General features: G+C 39.7%; 2 protein-coding genes across 3 annotated transcripts in view; one reads left to right on the top strand and one right to left on the bottom strand.

The window, feature by feature from the left end:
- Nucleotides 1-1,453: 1,453 nt before the first annotated feature.
- SMIM15 (small integral membrane protein 15) lies at nt 1,454-6,242 on the top strand. 2 transcript variants are annotated; one of them, XM_007486373.3, is made up of 3 exons: nt 1,513-1,646; nt 2,843-2,903; nt 4,376-6,242. In XM_007486373.3, exon 3 carries the CDS (start codon nt 4,401-4,403, stop codon nt 4,623-4,625), a length of 225 nt encoding a protein of 74 aa, XP_007486435.1. In that variant the 5' UTR covers nt 1,513-1,646; nt 2,843-2,903; nt 4,376-4,400; the 3' UTR covers nt 4,626-6,242. The 2 variants fall into 2 exon arrangements, with proteins under 2 accessions (XP_007486436.1, XP_007486435.1); XM_007486374.3 differs by lacking the exon at nt 2,843-2,903 and having other exon boundaries at nt 1,454-1,646.
- Nucleotides 6,243-12,850: 6,608 nt separating this feature from the next.
- The window catches only part of NDUFAF2 (NADH:ubiquinone oxidoreductase complex assembly factor 2), a 243,772-nt gene continuing 240,556 nt past the window's right edge, over nt 12,851-16,066 (bottom strand). Inside the window, exons 4-5 of the mRNA XM_016431307.2 lie at nt 13,793-13,944; nt 12,851-13,039 (exon numbers count right to left, since the gene is read on the bottom strand). Coding sequence (XP_016286793.1) covers nt 12,985-13,039; nt 13,793-13,944 — 207 coding nt within the window. The 3' untranslated portion in view covers nt 12,851-12,984. The remainder of the gene's footprint in view (nt 13,040-13,792; nt 13,945-16,066) is intronic.

Consider the following 16,066-nt stretch of genomic DNA (forward strand, 5'->3'; position numbering starts at 1 on the left):
TGTATATGGCCTTTATAGAGATTAAAAACCTGCTTAAACTGGCACAGAAAATCAAGTGGCTTTACAACATTTACCAGACAGCCAGAGTTCTTCAATTAATTTCAAAATTTGCTTACCAACCAAACTAGTGCTAATCTTTCATTTCCTGTATATTCAGCTATATTAACTTAATCTTTCTGCTGGCTGACTTTTACAATCCTTTCATTTGTATATTGTAAGAACTCTGAACTCAAAAAGTAAATGTTCAGCAACAATTACTTGAGACTATTTCATTCCAATCAACTTTAAAGCAAAATGTGTCAATAAGTGTTTAAAAATATTTCTAAAAACTGTCCTTATACATGTTCACAGACTTCTACTCAAATATGTTCTCCATTGGCAATAGACTTTTGGCTCCTTTGTGTGATTTAGGTAATAAAGTTGTCCAAAAAAATAAGGAAGAGGAAGGAAAGACTATAATAGAGAAACAGCGGGCTTAGAATAAAAGATGGAAGGGAGCTTGGAGATCTTCAATCCTTTCATTCACTTTCCCATACAGGAAGAAAATGGGACCCAGATAATAACCACATATAAAATTAGGAGTTGTTATTCGAATCCGGGTCTTCTGGATTTAAATCCAACAAATCATCTTTTCTTTCCATTAAATTAGCAACAATAAACATTCCTGATCCGACTCTACCTAGATGACAATGAGGAAACGTTTCCAAAAACAGGGATAATTAAAAAATGGCTTTCATTTATCTAGAACTTTAACGTCTGCAAAGCACCATATTTCCAGGATCTCACTGGATCCTCGCAACTACACTGAGAGGACAGTGTCTTATTACTCTACTTTTTCAGAGATGTCGAACTCAGAGGGATTAAAGTGCCACAAAAGGTAAGGATGCCGGATGGAATCTAAACCCCGCTCGTCTCAGCACAGGCGAAGCTGGCTCCCGCCTTCCAGAGAGAAGGACCGTGGGTCACCAACGTCCTCTCAAGATCCCCTCCAAGCATCTGGGGGGGGCTCTTGGAGCCGCAAAGCCCACCTCCTGAGGGTCCTACCAGGGGCCCGAGGCCCCGGGGAGCGGCTTCGCTGTTTGGTTCTTTGGTTTCACGCTTCAGCCCGGCTTCTCCCAGCACCAAGGCGGGGGGTTCCTACATGAGAACCCCAAACAGCCCGGCAAGTTACTCCACGCGGCCCCGCCTCTCCGGTCTGGGCAGGCTGGATCCGAGCCCGCCCCCGCCGTCTCCTCTCCACGCGGTTCCGGGCCCCGGGGAAGGCTGAAGGCCAGCAATCTGCCTCATCGGTACCCCTGCCCCGTTGTATTCGCCTCGGCAGAAGCAAGCCGTTAAGTCCGAGAGCGATCCAGCGGCGAGAACCCCGGACGTCATCAAACCAGTTCCCACTTCCCCCATCTTGACCTCACACTCCAGGTCGCAGATCCCGCGTGGCCACCGAGGAAACCGGAAGTGAGATCGGCGCGCCGGGCCCCAGCGGCCCTTCTAGCCCTCTCAGTCCCTCCGGTTTCCAGCTCGGCCCTGGCCCCCGCCCCCTGGCCCCGCCTGCGCTCAACTCTATGGCCGAGCGGAAGAAGCCCGGGCTTCCTTCTTCCCGTTTCCGGTCGGTTCGCTGAGCCTGGGGGAGCTGGAGTCCTGCAAAGAAGGTGGGGGGTTGGGGTGGGGCGCACGCCCCTAAGGCCGGGGTGAGGGGCAGGGGGCGGCGGTAGTGGGAGGGTTGCGAGCCTGTGGGCTTCCAGATGGAGGCGCCGCTTCCCCGGGCAGCTGCTCCCAGGGCGTGGGTGTGAGGGCGGTGGTGCGGAGAAGATATGACTGAGAAGGCCCGACCCTTCGCCCCGGACCTTCCCTCTCTGGCAGCTCCCGTCCTGGTTTCCCTAGGCCCCCTCCATCTGCTTGGGCTTGACCCGCCGGTGCCCGCCACCCCTAGATTAGAAGTCTCTTCCTTCAGTCCCCCCCCTCCTCCATTCCCAAGTGCTAGCTTTAGGGGCTCCGAGTGGAGCCTGGGGCGCGGACCGGACGGAGGAAAAAACAAGCCGTAAAAACTACAGAAAATGGAGAGGAGGCGGCTTGGGAGTGTGAAGTGGTTGAATACCTTGGGGGCCACGTGGAGTGGCATTTCCTTCTTGCTATTTGGAAAACCTCTCCAGGCAGGGTGGCCTAGTTAATAGTATGGTCTGATAACATAGGTGGAGCCCAGCCTCTGACCCATGCTGGCTGTGTGGCCCTGAGCGAGTCACTTAACTCACTGACTCCGGGCCTTAACACAGTGAAATTCTTAAATTGCAGAAATGATAACCAGTCTGCCTTGCAAAAGAAAATTTCTCAATTGGGAATTACCTGAAATAAATGAGATTGCGAAGTCCAGTGCCCCTATTGAAAAATGCAACCCGGAAGCCAGTTTAGCGGTTGAGACAGGCTAGTGTAGTGGAAGGAGCACTAGATTGAGAGACAGTGTTTCCTCAACCATAGTATTATAATGCCTGTGGGCTACTTAAGAAGAAGTTGTTAATGGGATCATTTATGTTAAGGCATGTTGTGAACTATACAGATGTTTGGCATTATTATTGTTTTTTTAATGATGTCATTTGGAAAGCTTGTTGAAAGAATGAATTAATTTGACCTCTACTATCTTTTGCAAGCCTCTTCAAATATGTTGGCTTAGTCCTTAACACAATTCCAATGCTCTTACCTTGCTTTCCCAGGTAGTAGCAGTTGGGTGCTGGTTTAGAGTAACAGATTATTATAAAAGTTTGATAAGAAATGAAGGGACATGAAGCTTAGTTTTGCAGGAGCACGTCTAATTAAAAAAATTTTTTTTTCATTTTTCACCATTTTTTTTTAGTGTAAAACCTCAAGGTCCTCAAAAGTGTCAGGAATGATCCTGCTGTAAAGTCTTTGGAAAGGTAGTTAACATTTATTTTTAAAAGTATTCTCATGGCTGAATAATTTTCCAGTAAATGGTTTGCTGAATATGCATTCATTAGATTTTTTTTCACATGTATTCAGTGTAGCTAGGGAGGATGGATATTTGGATGTAATTGGTATGTGCAGAATGCATAAAACTGACTTAAAAATTTATTATGATTATATTGAAAGTTTTTTAACTTTTTTGGGGGGGGCGTCCTCTTCTTGACTGCCTATTCTGTAATAGTTATATCTTTTAAAATTCAGTTGTTCTACAAATGTGTAACAAGTAGCAAAGACAAAAAAAAGCTTTGGTTGTAGTCACCAGAAGTTTAGGTTAGACCACTGATTAATGGCTGTTGGGCAAAATTAGATCCATGCTATGAGCAAATGATAAATAATTTTAAACCAAGGGCAGTATAAATTCAGACAAGGATACCTTCTACCCTTCCCTCCTCCCCCTAGAAACAGGTGCATAAATAATAAAAGGTACATAGTCCATTCTCTTACACTAAGTGGAACTGGCTTCTTTTTATCTAGGCCCAATATAAACTACCTAACATGTTTTCCCACAACAACCTGAAACTGGTTAAGCTACAGGGGACAAGTATAGGCCTTTATTTGCTTCTGTTGCTACTTTTTCAATTAGTAGTGCATATTTACCTCATGGGGAGAAGATAAAAGGAAATAACAAATAGGAACTATGTAGCATATCGTCATCTACTTGAGAGTTATAAAAGAGCCCTAAACACGGAGTCAGATGAACTAGATTCAAATCCAGCCTCTGCCACTTACCTGTGTGACTGACCATAGGCAAGTCACTTAACTTCTCTGGGCCCTATCTTTAAAATGGACTTGATGGCCTTTGAGGTAACCTGCCAGCCCTAAATTTGTGATTCTGTAACTTGTTGTAATTGTATGATTATGGACCTTTTATCCCCTCAGCCCCAGACCTGGAGTTCTGCTTTATAATGTTCACCCACTCTAGAGCTATCTTCATGCCCATCATACTTTTGCCTTTATACCATAGGCTGGCTATCTTTTGTGATTTAGTTATTGTCTAGTAATAGATAGAAGTGTGTTTACAAATTGACAACCTAGATTCAGATTTTTCTTGAAAGAACTAAGTGGGCCCAGGATTCTTAACGGCAGAACAGGCTTTGTCTTGTGTGTGAGTACTTTTAACAAATAAAAGTTAAAACAAATTGCAACATTATAGAATATAATAGGGGAAGGGAGTTTCATATTCTGTAACTTTATATCCAGATGCCCCAGAATAAATGATTTTGCACGTCTTTAAAAATCTTTAGCTTAAATGTTCGATTTCAAATACATAAACATTTACTTGATATTCAGTACTTTGTCATAATATAATAGGAATGATGAAGGTTAAATAACTGCCCGTGTAGTTTTCTGTGTTTGTGACTTTAATGTTTGGTTAACCAAGCAGACTTTCTCTGATTTTACATAGGATTTTTCCAAGGACAGCTACGGAGATGATTGATGTAAAAGCCTGGGCAGAGTATGTTGTGGAGTGGGCTGCAAAGGATCCATATGGCTTCCTTACTACAGTGATTTTGGCTCTGACTCCACTTTTTCTAGCAAGTGCAGTACTGTCTTGGAAACTGGCAAAAATGATTGAGGCCAGAGAAAAGGAGCAGAAGAAGAAACAGAGACGTCAAGAAAACATTGCAAAAGCCAAACGGCTAAAGAAAGATTGAGAGAAAAATCAGGTTAAGAAGAAAACCCTTCTCAGTGAAAGAGTCTACAGTTAGAGAAAAATCATTCAACATTATGCAGTTTTCAAAGAAACACTAGGGTGCTTTTGTTGTATTTTATAACAGTGTTATCTTATCCAACTAAATTTGGCCATGTGAGAAAATTTAAACTCTAACCTCAATGCTTTAACTAGTAATTTTTTCAGCTTGGGTACAGAAGTTTGTTGGTGCCTGTCAGCTACTGTATAAATGAACATTTATACTGCAAATTCTTTATAACTCAAGTTTGCCATTGCTTTTTGGTAGCCCATGCTCTTAAGTGAATCTTATGTTAGAAATGAAAATGATTTAAAAATATGAATGATCATCTCATAACACCTTAAGTTTGGGATCCTGTTTGTGGACAAAGATTTGGAATATTGAAAATCAATTTTTTTTTCTCTTTTAGGGGGATGAGAAATATATTCTTCAGTTATTTTTTTAGACCATTGTTTTTGTGACCCTTCGATAGATTTATGATTCATTGGGGTGTGTACTTGCTCTACCAGTACAGTTTATATCCCTTGCATGTTTTCCTCATCCTCTGCAATGGTTGTTGATGTCATTCCATATTTTTTTGAGAGGAGCCACCCAGTGGGTGTCTTCCTCTGGTTCTTTTAATATTGGTGCTTGGGCTATCTGTCTTGTCTCATTCTCACTCTTAAACTAGCCTACCTCCTTTTCTGATTATGCATGTCCTTATGATGTACTTTATGCTACCATACAGCTCTTATTCACAATTGTTTCCTTAATATGGAATCATTTTTGAGAGCAAAAGCAAATCTTGATCATTTTTGCATTGTTAATGTCAGCTACACTTGAAAGATTCTGGCAATGTGATTGTAAGACATTTCATATTTGATTAATTTTAATACACTATAGAATTGTCCCCTGCTTTCTTTTTTAATTGCATAGCATATTATATATTGTGCAAATAGAACTATGTGCAGTTATGAACACTGCTATCCACCTTAGGAATCACCTGCAGAGGAGAATTTACAATTGCTATAAATATGCCAGACTTACTGGGATCTGACTTATTCATGTTCGTATTGTACATAACAGTGAATTGATAAAATGTTTTGTCTGATGATTCTTCAAATACATACCTTTTTTTTAATCCATTATTTTAACCTGTGTGATAACAGATCCAGTGTATCCATAGGTTCAGATAACTCCACATTAAAGGGCAGTTTCCTGAGGCATCTTAAAAACAGGCCCCTAAACCAAAATAAAACCCATTTTTATATGTGCTGGTAGAATGGGGAAAAAAAACCACCCTGATATGTAAACTAAATGGGAATGAAAACAAGTTAATTGTTTTTAATCAAAAAGCTAAAATAAGACTTCTCTTTTGAAAAAAGGATTGTTTGATTGATTTAACCTTCTTGTATGCTTTTATGACTATTTAATTGTTATGATCATTTTTTCCTCCTAAATGAATTTAAAGTTTTTAAAGTTTAAAGTTAAGGTTTAAACTTTTTAAAGTTTTAAATTAAAGAATTTAAAGTTTTAAAAGTCTAGTAATTCTAATTTAAGAAATAAATTAGGAATATAAATAAATTTGATACTTTTTTAAGATGTGGATTGTCTTCATATTTATTAAGTATGATTATCAAAATACTATAGAAATTTCATCACATTTCTGAGAATAGTGTAGACCATTAATACCATTTTACTTTTTGGAAAGTAACACATTTTTACAAACTAGCCACCTTTTATAGTAAGGTGTCTTCAGTGCCTTAAAAGATCATTTAAAAAACCACCAAAGAATGACCTTTTCATCCTTTACCCTTGTAGTCGATGTTCATATTGAGTGAATATCTACTTTACCATATTTTAATAACACTCTGTTTTATAAGGGAACTGACCTATCTGGACTATATTGGTAAGACATTTGCTTTGAATTTTCATTAATGATGCTTTTTGGTTCTGTTTACACTGTACAAGTCACATAACTTGTAGCAGCAAGAATCTTCTTAGAGTTGATAAACATTTAGTACTTCAAGTTTTTTGAGGGGGCATTGTTTGTTTCTGTTGCAAGAATTCATGGATGTTGGTCTTTTGGTCAGTATTTCTTACCCGTCTTCCCAGTGGGAATTTGGAATAAATTCCAATCCTGTTTTATGCCTATTTGGAATCTGGGCTCCTAAGCCAATCATCTATATCAGCTGTTTGCCTTAAGTTCTCCAGTTTTTTTCAAGACTTGTGATACTTTTCTGTGAGAATGAGGACCAGAACTACAAAGTGCTAGCTAATTGCTAGAAATAAAATATTTACTGCATCATTTAACAGTAAACCAAAGATATTGTTCCAAATGTTTTCCTGAGAACTTTAAATATAGCTGATACTGACTGCATTTACCATGTGTGCAAGGCCAAGCTGGAAGCTAGGGATACCAAGACTAAAAAAAGAAAAAAAAATGAATCTTTCTTGCCATCAAGGAGCTTACGTAAAGAATTGGAAGAGTCAGGGAGATCTGTAGGGGACAACATGCATACATAAATAGAGGGTAATTTGAGGAGAATTCAAACTTGATCACTAGAGGTGCCAGGTAGACTTTCTGAGTGAATCGGATAGAGGCCAAGAATTCTTAGAAGCAGATTCAAGGGGCTACATTCTGGACATTAAGGACAGGGATGGAAATTAGATATAGAATTCTAGGTTCAGGACAGAATAGTGGATCAGTTGTGGAGAAAAAATGGAAATAAGTTTAGCAAACTAGATTTTGGACAGCTTTGAATGCCAGACAATAAGGAACCGCTAGAAATTGTGTTCAATTAGACCTTGTTATTTTGCCAGCTGTGTAGGGTATGGATACAAGAAGGAAGAGATGGAAAGAGCAATTCAGACTTAAAATCATCCAAGGTAGTGACTTTTTTGAGTGGAAAGGGCTATAAAAGCATAAAATGGAAGCAGAATCAAAGATGACTTTGAAGTTGAAAAGCTTGAAAGACTGGTGACACTCAATAGAAATAGGGAGGTATTAGAAAAGACAGGTTTAGAGAGCAAGATGAGTTCCACTTTGGGCATTCTGTGTTTGATCTGTTGGTGGGACATCCAGACAGTCATTGAATGCTATTAGAAGAGAGAGATTGGGTTGGACATATAGCTGTTAGAATCATACAAATAGGGATAATTAAGGCCATGAGATGACTAAAGGAAGGACTGACTATAAAGGAAAAAGGAGGGCTTAGGATGGATCTTTAAGGGACAACAACACTTGGGGTACATGAGATAGATGTTGATCTATTGTTTGATCAATAGAAAGCAATCCTGTAGAGAGAAGCACTGCCATAGAAGCTAGAGGATGAGAGATCCAGCAGGATGTGATTTCTTCACAGGTTGCAGAGAGGTCAAATAGAATAAATAATGAATAAAAAACCTAAGAATTAGTGAAGAGATCACTGGTTACTTTGGAAATAGCAATTTTACTTGAATGCTGGTGTCAGAACCCAGATTGTAAGTGGGTAAAGAAGTGAATGCACTGCATATAGACCTAAGTGTCTGACTGCAATAGGAAGAATGCAGAGTCATAGCTTTAGAATTTAAAAGAATTTGGAGGCCATCATTTCCAGCCAGTTAATTTTGTGGATATAGGACTAAAGAGCAGGTGTGACCATGTCACCTCTCCTTTTCAATAAACTCTAGTGGCTCCCTATTATCTCCAGGATCAAATATGAAATACTATATTCGGCTTTAAAAACCCTTCATAACCTAGCTCCTTCCTAGCTTTCCAGGCTTCTTATACCTTTGCCCCTCCTTGCCTCTACATATTCGATCCAGTGACATTGACTTTTTTGCTCTTCCTTGAACAAGATACTCCAATCTACCAACTCCAAACATTTTCTCTGACTGGCCTCTATGCCTGGAATGCTCTTCGTCCTCATCTCCACTTTCTGGCTTTTCAAGTCCTAGCTAAAATTCAACCTTCTACAGGAAGGTTTCCCTAATCTTAATGCTAGTGCCTTCTCTCTACTGTTTTTAAATTTTTTATTATCTATACACATAAACATATGTATATGTATGTATTTACACATGTATAATTACACATGCACATAAATTATATATACCATACATGTGATGTGTGTGTTTACATACCGTCTACGAACATAATTGTTTGCATTGTCCCGTTAGACTATGGGCTCTTTGAAAACTGGGACTTTTTTTTTCTTTCTGTCAGTTAGCACAAGTTAGCCTCCACAGAGTAGGCACTTAGCAAATGCTTCTTTACTTTGACATAAGTGATTTACTCTAAACAGGCAGGATTTGAATCTAGGTCTTCTGATGCCAAGGAGATAACTAGATGGGCTCGGTGTTTAGAACATTGGGCTTGCAGTCAGGAAGACGCAAGTTCAAAGCTGGCTGCAGATACTAACTGTATGACCCTGGACAAATCACTTCTCTTTGTCTTAATCCACTAAAGAAGAAAATGGTAAATCACTTCAGTATCTTTTCCAAAAAAACTCCATGATTTTGGCATTCTGTGGTCCATGGGGTCACGAAGAGGACATGACTAAACAAGAACCTCTGACTCTAGATCCTGTACATCACTGAATGATACAGCTTGAGAAATCTGTGGGGTCAGGAAATAGAGGACATCTGAACATGTTTGTAAGCAGCAGGAAAGAATCCAATGAATAAGGATGCACTGAAGATGAGAGATAGGAATATTTAAAGCACTTGTCTGAGCTCTCCATGGTTATCAGGGACTGAGGCATTGCCTGGAGGATAGAGGCTGAAAACGGGCACTGCCTTTAATTATGCCAATCTAGAAGGGCCAAGGTTGGTGATATGCAACCTCATGGGTAAAGTGACAGCAACTTTATGCTTCCTGGCTCCCTGTAAGACAAATGGTCCTATTTTATTGCCATCCTGTATCTTTCTTGGAGAAGTTCTCTGTCTTCTGTAGCCATAACAGATACAATGTCCATAAGAGCTTATTAGATGCCCTGTATTCCTTCTCACTGTTTATCCATTCATATCTATATTTACATTGACATTGTTCCTTTCATGTATCTGAGTCTGTGTTTATGTTGTTCTTCCACTTATTGTTTCTTTGGCATTCTTTTAATGTCATTCCAAATTTCCTCATGTGTTCCATTTCTAATATTTTTCTCATGTTATCACATTATATGATAATCTTTTGATTTACCATAGTTGATTCTGCTCTTAATTAATGCTGGATATTTGGATTATTTCTAGATCTTTTTGATAACAAATAATACTACATTCTTTTCCTCCCCCCATCCTTTTCTCTCCATTGCTCTTTCTCTCTTTCTCCCTTTCTCCATGTATATGTATCCGAATGCCCATCATTAAAATGAATGATTAAATGCACTGATAATAAAATGTAATAACATAATGTGATTAAAGTGACAAAAAGACATTTGGAAAGACAAAGGAAAGCTATCTTTAAATATACAAATATATGGATACATAAAGGGAGCTATATTATTTGTCATTAAAAGAACTGACAATAGTCCAAATATCCATCATTTGCTAATATCTGAACACACTATGGCATGTCAATAAAATTAATAGCCTTGGATAATTAAAATGATAGCTATGGGGAACATAAAGAAATTTGGAAAGAAATATGAAGTAATGCCAAGCAAAGATCCAATAATGGGAAGAATGATACAAATCCACACTTGATTATGATGTATAAAAGGAAAATATGTATGCGAATACCAGTGAATGGATAGACAAGGAGAAGAGGATTAGGAGGGAGTAAAAATGCATAAGCTGTTCTGTTGTACCTATATTGCAAATGTATAGCGATGGAAGTGACACATAGATTATGTATGCATGTAGCTATATATAGAGTAACATATAAATACATATGTAGCGAGAATGGGGTATAATCATTATAAAGAGCTGGAAACAATCCAAAGGCTCAGTATTTGTGAATGCTTGAATACATTTGGGTATAACAGTAAAATGTAGATATTGACATAAAGGTGTGCATACATGAGTTTGTGTGTGTGTGTGTGTGTGTGACAGGATTAGCACATATACAGAGTTTCTCTGATGCAACCTGCTTTAGGGAGCCACGGTGATGTGTAATGGAAATATCTTGAAGAGATGTTGCAGCATCCTATCCTATCCTAGTTAAAATTGGCTAGTCATATGGTAAATATGTAGAACAATGGGTGAAAGTGCTAGACTTGGATTCTGGAAGCTTAGAGTTTGATTCCATCTCAGATGTAGTAGCTGTGTACCTTAGACAAGTCACTTAATCTTTTTCAACCTCAATTTTCCCATTTGTAAAATGGAGACAATAAGTAGCACTTATTTCACAGAACTGTTATTGGAGATCAATTGAGATAATATATGTATAGGGCTTTACAAACTTTAAAGTGCCATGGAAATGCTAACTGTTGAGTAGAAGACTCGGATTGGCTACAGACAAATTCAAAAAGGACCAGTGACTTCAGACTCAGCCATTTCCCCCCCAGGTGCTTGGTTCTCTTTTATTTTACTCCTTACTGGAAAGTGTTCAATGAGATACAATGTTGTAAGGGGAAAAATCTTTGTCTCACTCTAAGGCAGTGATGGCAAACCTATGGCACGGGTGCCAGAGGTGGCATGTGACCATGGTCTTCCACCACCACCCCCCCACCCCAGTTTATTCCTAGAAAGGCAGAGGGACTTGGGAAGAGCTGCTCTGCTCCCCGTCTCCACCATGCCTAATGACACTTTTTCCCATCCCCTGCCCTTTTTGCCCAGCAGCCCAAAGGGAGTGCACAGGGGATAAGGTGGGGGGGAGTTCATAGGTGGCAGAGCTGGAGGGGAGCAGAGTGTTTGGGCCATTCCCCTCCCCCTCTTCACACGTGCTGCGGACATTCTTCACTTTACTCACCCCTTCACCCAGCAGCCCAATGAAATTGTTTCCTCCCTCCCTTGGGTGGGATGAGGAGAGAGGGGCATGGCACCCAGTCTGGGGTGGGGGGGGGAGGCAGCATGGCACTCTGGTGGGTGGGGCCCAGCACTTGGTCTCTAAAAGATTTGCCATCACTGCTCTAAGGCCACTAATTCTGTGAAATGAGCTCTAGTCCTTCACCTATTGGTTCTTTTTTGTTTTACATAAAGGGATTAAAGAATGGGCATCCTACTATTTGATTTTTGTAGACAATTCAGCTTCAATGCCTCAAAGAACAAGGTATGAACCTTTAGGCCAAGAGGATTTGAGTTCAAATCCAATGTCAGACATTTACTAGCTCTGCACCCTGAGCAAGTCATTTAACCTCTGATTGCTGCAGTTTCTGCATCTGTAAGCAAATGAGTATCCTGTAAACAATTATAAGTGAACTTCTACTTTTCTCATGCTACTCCCTCTAATTTTTTGTTGTTTCCTGGTGATTGCTTCCATTTCTAATGCTCTATTAGCAAGGAGTGAATATAGGTAGCCTTATTTTGTAGCTGTTTCTAGTGGAAATGTTTCCAATTGTTTCCCATGGTATGAAATGTTGTATTTGGCTTTTGAGTTAACATAGATTACCATGCTGAGGAAAATATTTCTCTATTTTTATTCTATTTGAATTTCTGTCATGGGAAGGCAACATGGTCTAGTGGATAAGCGGTGGTTGAGTTAGAAAGACTGGGGTTCCAGGCCTATCTTTGACATGTCCTAGCTCTGTGACCCTGAGCCACTCTAAGAAGAGGTGATGAAATGCATTGGCAGAGGAAGTTTACTCATCAATGAAATCACAGGTCCAAACCCCTCCAAAAAAACCATTATTCACTTATTAACACAAAGTCCTCAATTACTTGGGGGGAAAGGACGCATCAGCTCAAGCAATAAACGGAAATACCTTCAGATTTGCGAGTCTTGCTCTGCTTTCACAGGAATATTGGCAGAGGGGACAAAAAAGGGAGGAGCGGGGAAAGGGAAGACATGGGATGGGATGCCACGAATCTTTAAGTTCTTTTCACAATGTCAAATCTTAATGTAAGCGTTACTAGTTTTACTATGTGATCTTTGGTATTCTTACTGTGAGAAGCAGCATGGGGCAGTGCGAAAAGGGATGAATTTAGAGGTAAGAAAAATGGCTTCAAATCCTAGCTCCAATTTTTACAACCTGTGTGGCTCCTGGCAGGCCACTTAGGAAAAAACCCTCCAAAACTGCTGAGAATTTGATGCAAAAAATAGTTAACAGAATATTAGCACAGAGATCACGGCAAGATAGTGAAAAGATTCATTGTGACCAACTTGGATTTACTTAGTGAACACAAGGATTGTACAACCTTAGGGAAACATGAGAGATCATATGAATGGTGTCTATCAGGAGAGGGAACAAGGGATGATGGATTTCTGAAGTCAGGTCCAGGCAAATGCTGTCTGTTGGAAATAGCTCAGTTCCAGTTTCTTGTACCTAGAAAAGAGAGTGATTGAGTATTTGGCAATGTATCGACTGTATAATTAGAATTTTGTTCTCCAGCACTCTTAAGTCCCAGCTTCCTATGTTCCTTCCCACGTTATATGCTAATGTAGGGAAGATATAAGTTTTGTGTAGCTCCTCCCCTTTTTTCCCCAGAAGGCAGTTTGAGGAGATGAGGTAAGTGCCAGGCAGGAGAGTTTTACTCACTTGTTATTTTCTTAGGCTTTCATCCTTTTGTTCTTTATTTCTTTTACTTCAAGTGATTATTAATAAATCGTATAAAATATGTGTAGTTATTGGATATTAATTTTAATTTTACACAACAATCTGTATTCATGAGGTTAGACCACTGCTTAGTTATAGCAAAGGTGCAAATGAATATCAAATGTGATCGTTTCAACAGGTTGTCTCCTTTGAAAAACAGGAAGCATACACACGTACTGAGCGGCATCAGTTCTCTACATTTCTAACAGAAGTAAGATTGTGCATTATGGCCCAAATCTGGCCCTTTATTAGCAATCAGAATCCTTTGTACAAGGTTGCTACTCAGAGGTTCTGCCCTGCATTGTTACTTCCCCTGGATCCTGTCTTATCTATCTAGCTTAGGAGTGTGATTCATTTAATTCAGAGGCTCAGGCTTCCATCCCTGCTCTTCTCTTCACAGCTGGACCATTAGTTTGGTAAGCAGTTTAATTGGATTGGGTAAAATGGTTATAAAATGCAAAGCAACAGAAATAAATGACCAACCTTCCACTTCTGTCCCATCCCTTCGAATCTTCCAGTGTAAAAGCTTCATTTTGTTTGGAATCTGTTTCCTCTGCCTCTAGCCTTCTCAGCTGAAGTCTGGGCCATGAGATTTTAGCAACAAATGCTGGATTATTAACACCGTCTCCCAGCTTCTGCATGGAATACAGGGAGACGGTCAACAGTGACAACAGGTGAAGGCAGCTTGAAGATCTGAAGAGACTTGGTACACTGTTGGGCTCCACCTGCTGTTTCTTCCTGCTGGCAACTTGAAGTCCCTGGTTGCAAGAGCTTTGGTCATTTTGGGTCACCAGCGTTTTACTGTATCTGTCCTGAATGCCATGCTTTCTTTCTCAGGAAAGATTTGACAGATAAAAAGGGGAGAGGGACTAAAAGTGAGTAGGAGGAAGCGACTGGACTAAATTGAATTTACTAAGCTGAACCTTCAATGATTCTTAGTTCTTAAATGATAGAAAAATCCATCTCTCCAACACCAACATTTTCCCCAGTGGCTCCAAATCATGGAACACGACAGTCCTGGAAGGATCTGACTTGTAGGAGACACAAAGGGAAATAGGAGGACACATGGGGCATCCAGTTAGGCTGAAGCATGCTATCCATTATGATATGTACGAAAAGTGCCAGAAAGGATGTGGTCCTGGGAAAATAGATGGATAGTTGGTATATAGAAAATATGAAAATAGATGGTATTATATTACTGTAGGCATATTAAAATTTAGTTTAATTCAACAAATTTTTGATAAATCTCTATCGTGCTAAGTACAAAGATACATGCTAGGGACATGAAATCATTCTTGAACTCATGGACCTTATATTCTAATAGAAGGAGAGAAACAACATGCATGTAACTAAATGCATGCAAACTTTATACAATATAAATACAAAGTAATTTCAGGGAACTAACAACTGAAGCAATCAGGAAGGACTTCTTGTAGGACAAGGAACTTGAGGAAGGAAACAAGCATGTATTAAGCACCTACTAAGTGCTAGGCACTGCGCTAAGCACTTTACAAATATCTCATTTTATCCTCAAAACATCTTTGAGGTGTGGTTTTACAGTTTTAGAAACTTTACAGTTGAAGCAACTAAGGCACAGGTAGCAATTAAGTGATTTGCCAGTACCCAACAACTAATAAATATCTGAGGCTAGAATTGAACCCATTTCTTTTTGACTCCAGGCCCAGCACTCTGTGCCCTGCACCACCCAGCTCCCCATCATGTCCAACCCTTCATGACCTCATTGACCATACTGTCTAAGGGTCTTCTTGGCAAAGGTCCTGGAGTAGCTTGCTATTTCCTTATCCAGTGAATTAAGGCAAACAGGGTTAGGTGACTTGCCCAGGGTCACACAGCTAGCAAGTGTCCAAGGCCAGATTTGACTCTTGCACCTCTAGTCTCCAGGCCTAACATTCTATTCACTGGGCTCCCTAACTGCCCAGAATAAGCACTTACCACAAGCCAGACAAGGGTATTGAGGGTCTGACTTGGGGTGGTTGTGGTGAGTGGAGAGAAGGGGATGAATGCAAGACCTGCTAAGGTAAAATTGATATGATTAAGAAACCATTTCAATGTGGGGGAACTTGTTAAGAGTGGATAATGGCTTTCAGGTTTTGAATCTGGGTGACAAGAAGGTTGGAGGTATCTTGCTCAGAAACCGAACCAAAGGAAGCCACCAGTATGTAGGTGGATATTCTATTAAAATTCTATGGAAAAGTATGGATGGAAACCACAGAGGACTGGAAGACACAGAAGGACTGTGATTCATACTCTTTGAGAGGTCATCTGTACCAATGAGAGCACAGATCCCCTGATGTATCTACTGATGAACTACATTTTTACTACTACTTGCGAACCATCATTGAAAGTTTTTTATGTTGTTCCTTTGAAGAAAAATATTTTGAAATGTACTACTGGTTGCACATATATGTTATTTCACATATATTTACTAATGAGATTATTAATGGCTTATGTTTTTACTTATAAGAGTTTTTTTTTAAACAGGCTTTAGTTTCTTTTTTTGGAAAATTATTAATTAGTGTAATAGTGAGGGGAACTTAAAAGATGAAAGCTGTTTTGAGGCCTGAGTTCTGCGTGACACTTCCTCTTCCTCCATTAAAGTCAATTTAGAACATTATTCCTTGGTTACAAGAATCCTATTCTTTCCCTTCCCTCCCCCACCCCTTCCCAGAACCGATGCACAATTTAGGTTATAGTTTTAAGACCATATTTATTCCATTAAAAAAACTAATTAGAATT

This window comes from Monodelphis domestica, chromosome 3 (genome assembly GCF_027887165.1).
Source record: "Monodelphis domestica isolate mMonDom1 chromosome 3, mMonDom1.pri, whole genome shotgun sequence".
NCBI classification, from domain to species: Eukaryota; Metazoa; Chordata; class Mammalia; order Didelphimorphia; family Didelphidae; genus Monodelphis; species Monodelphis domestica.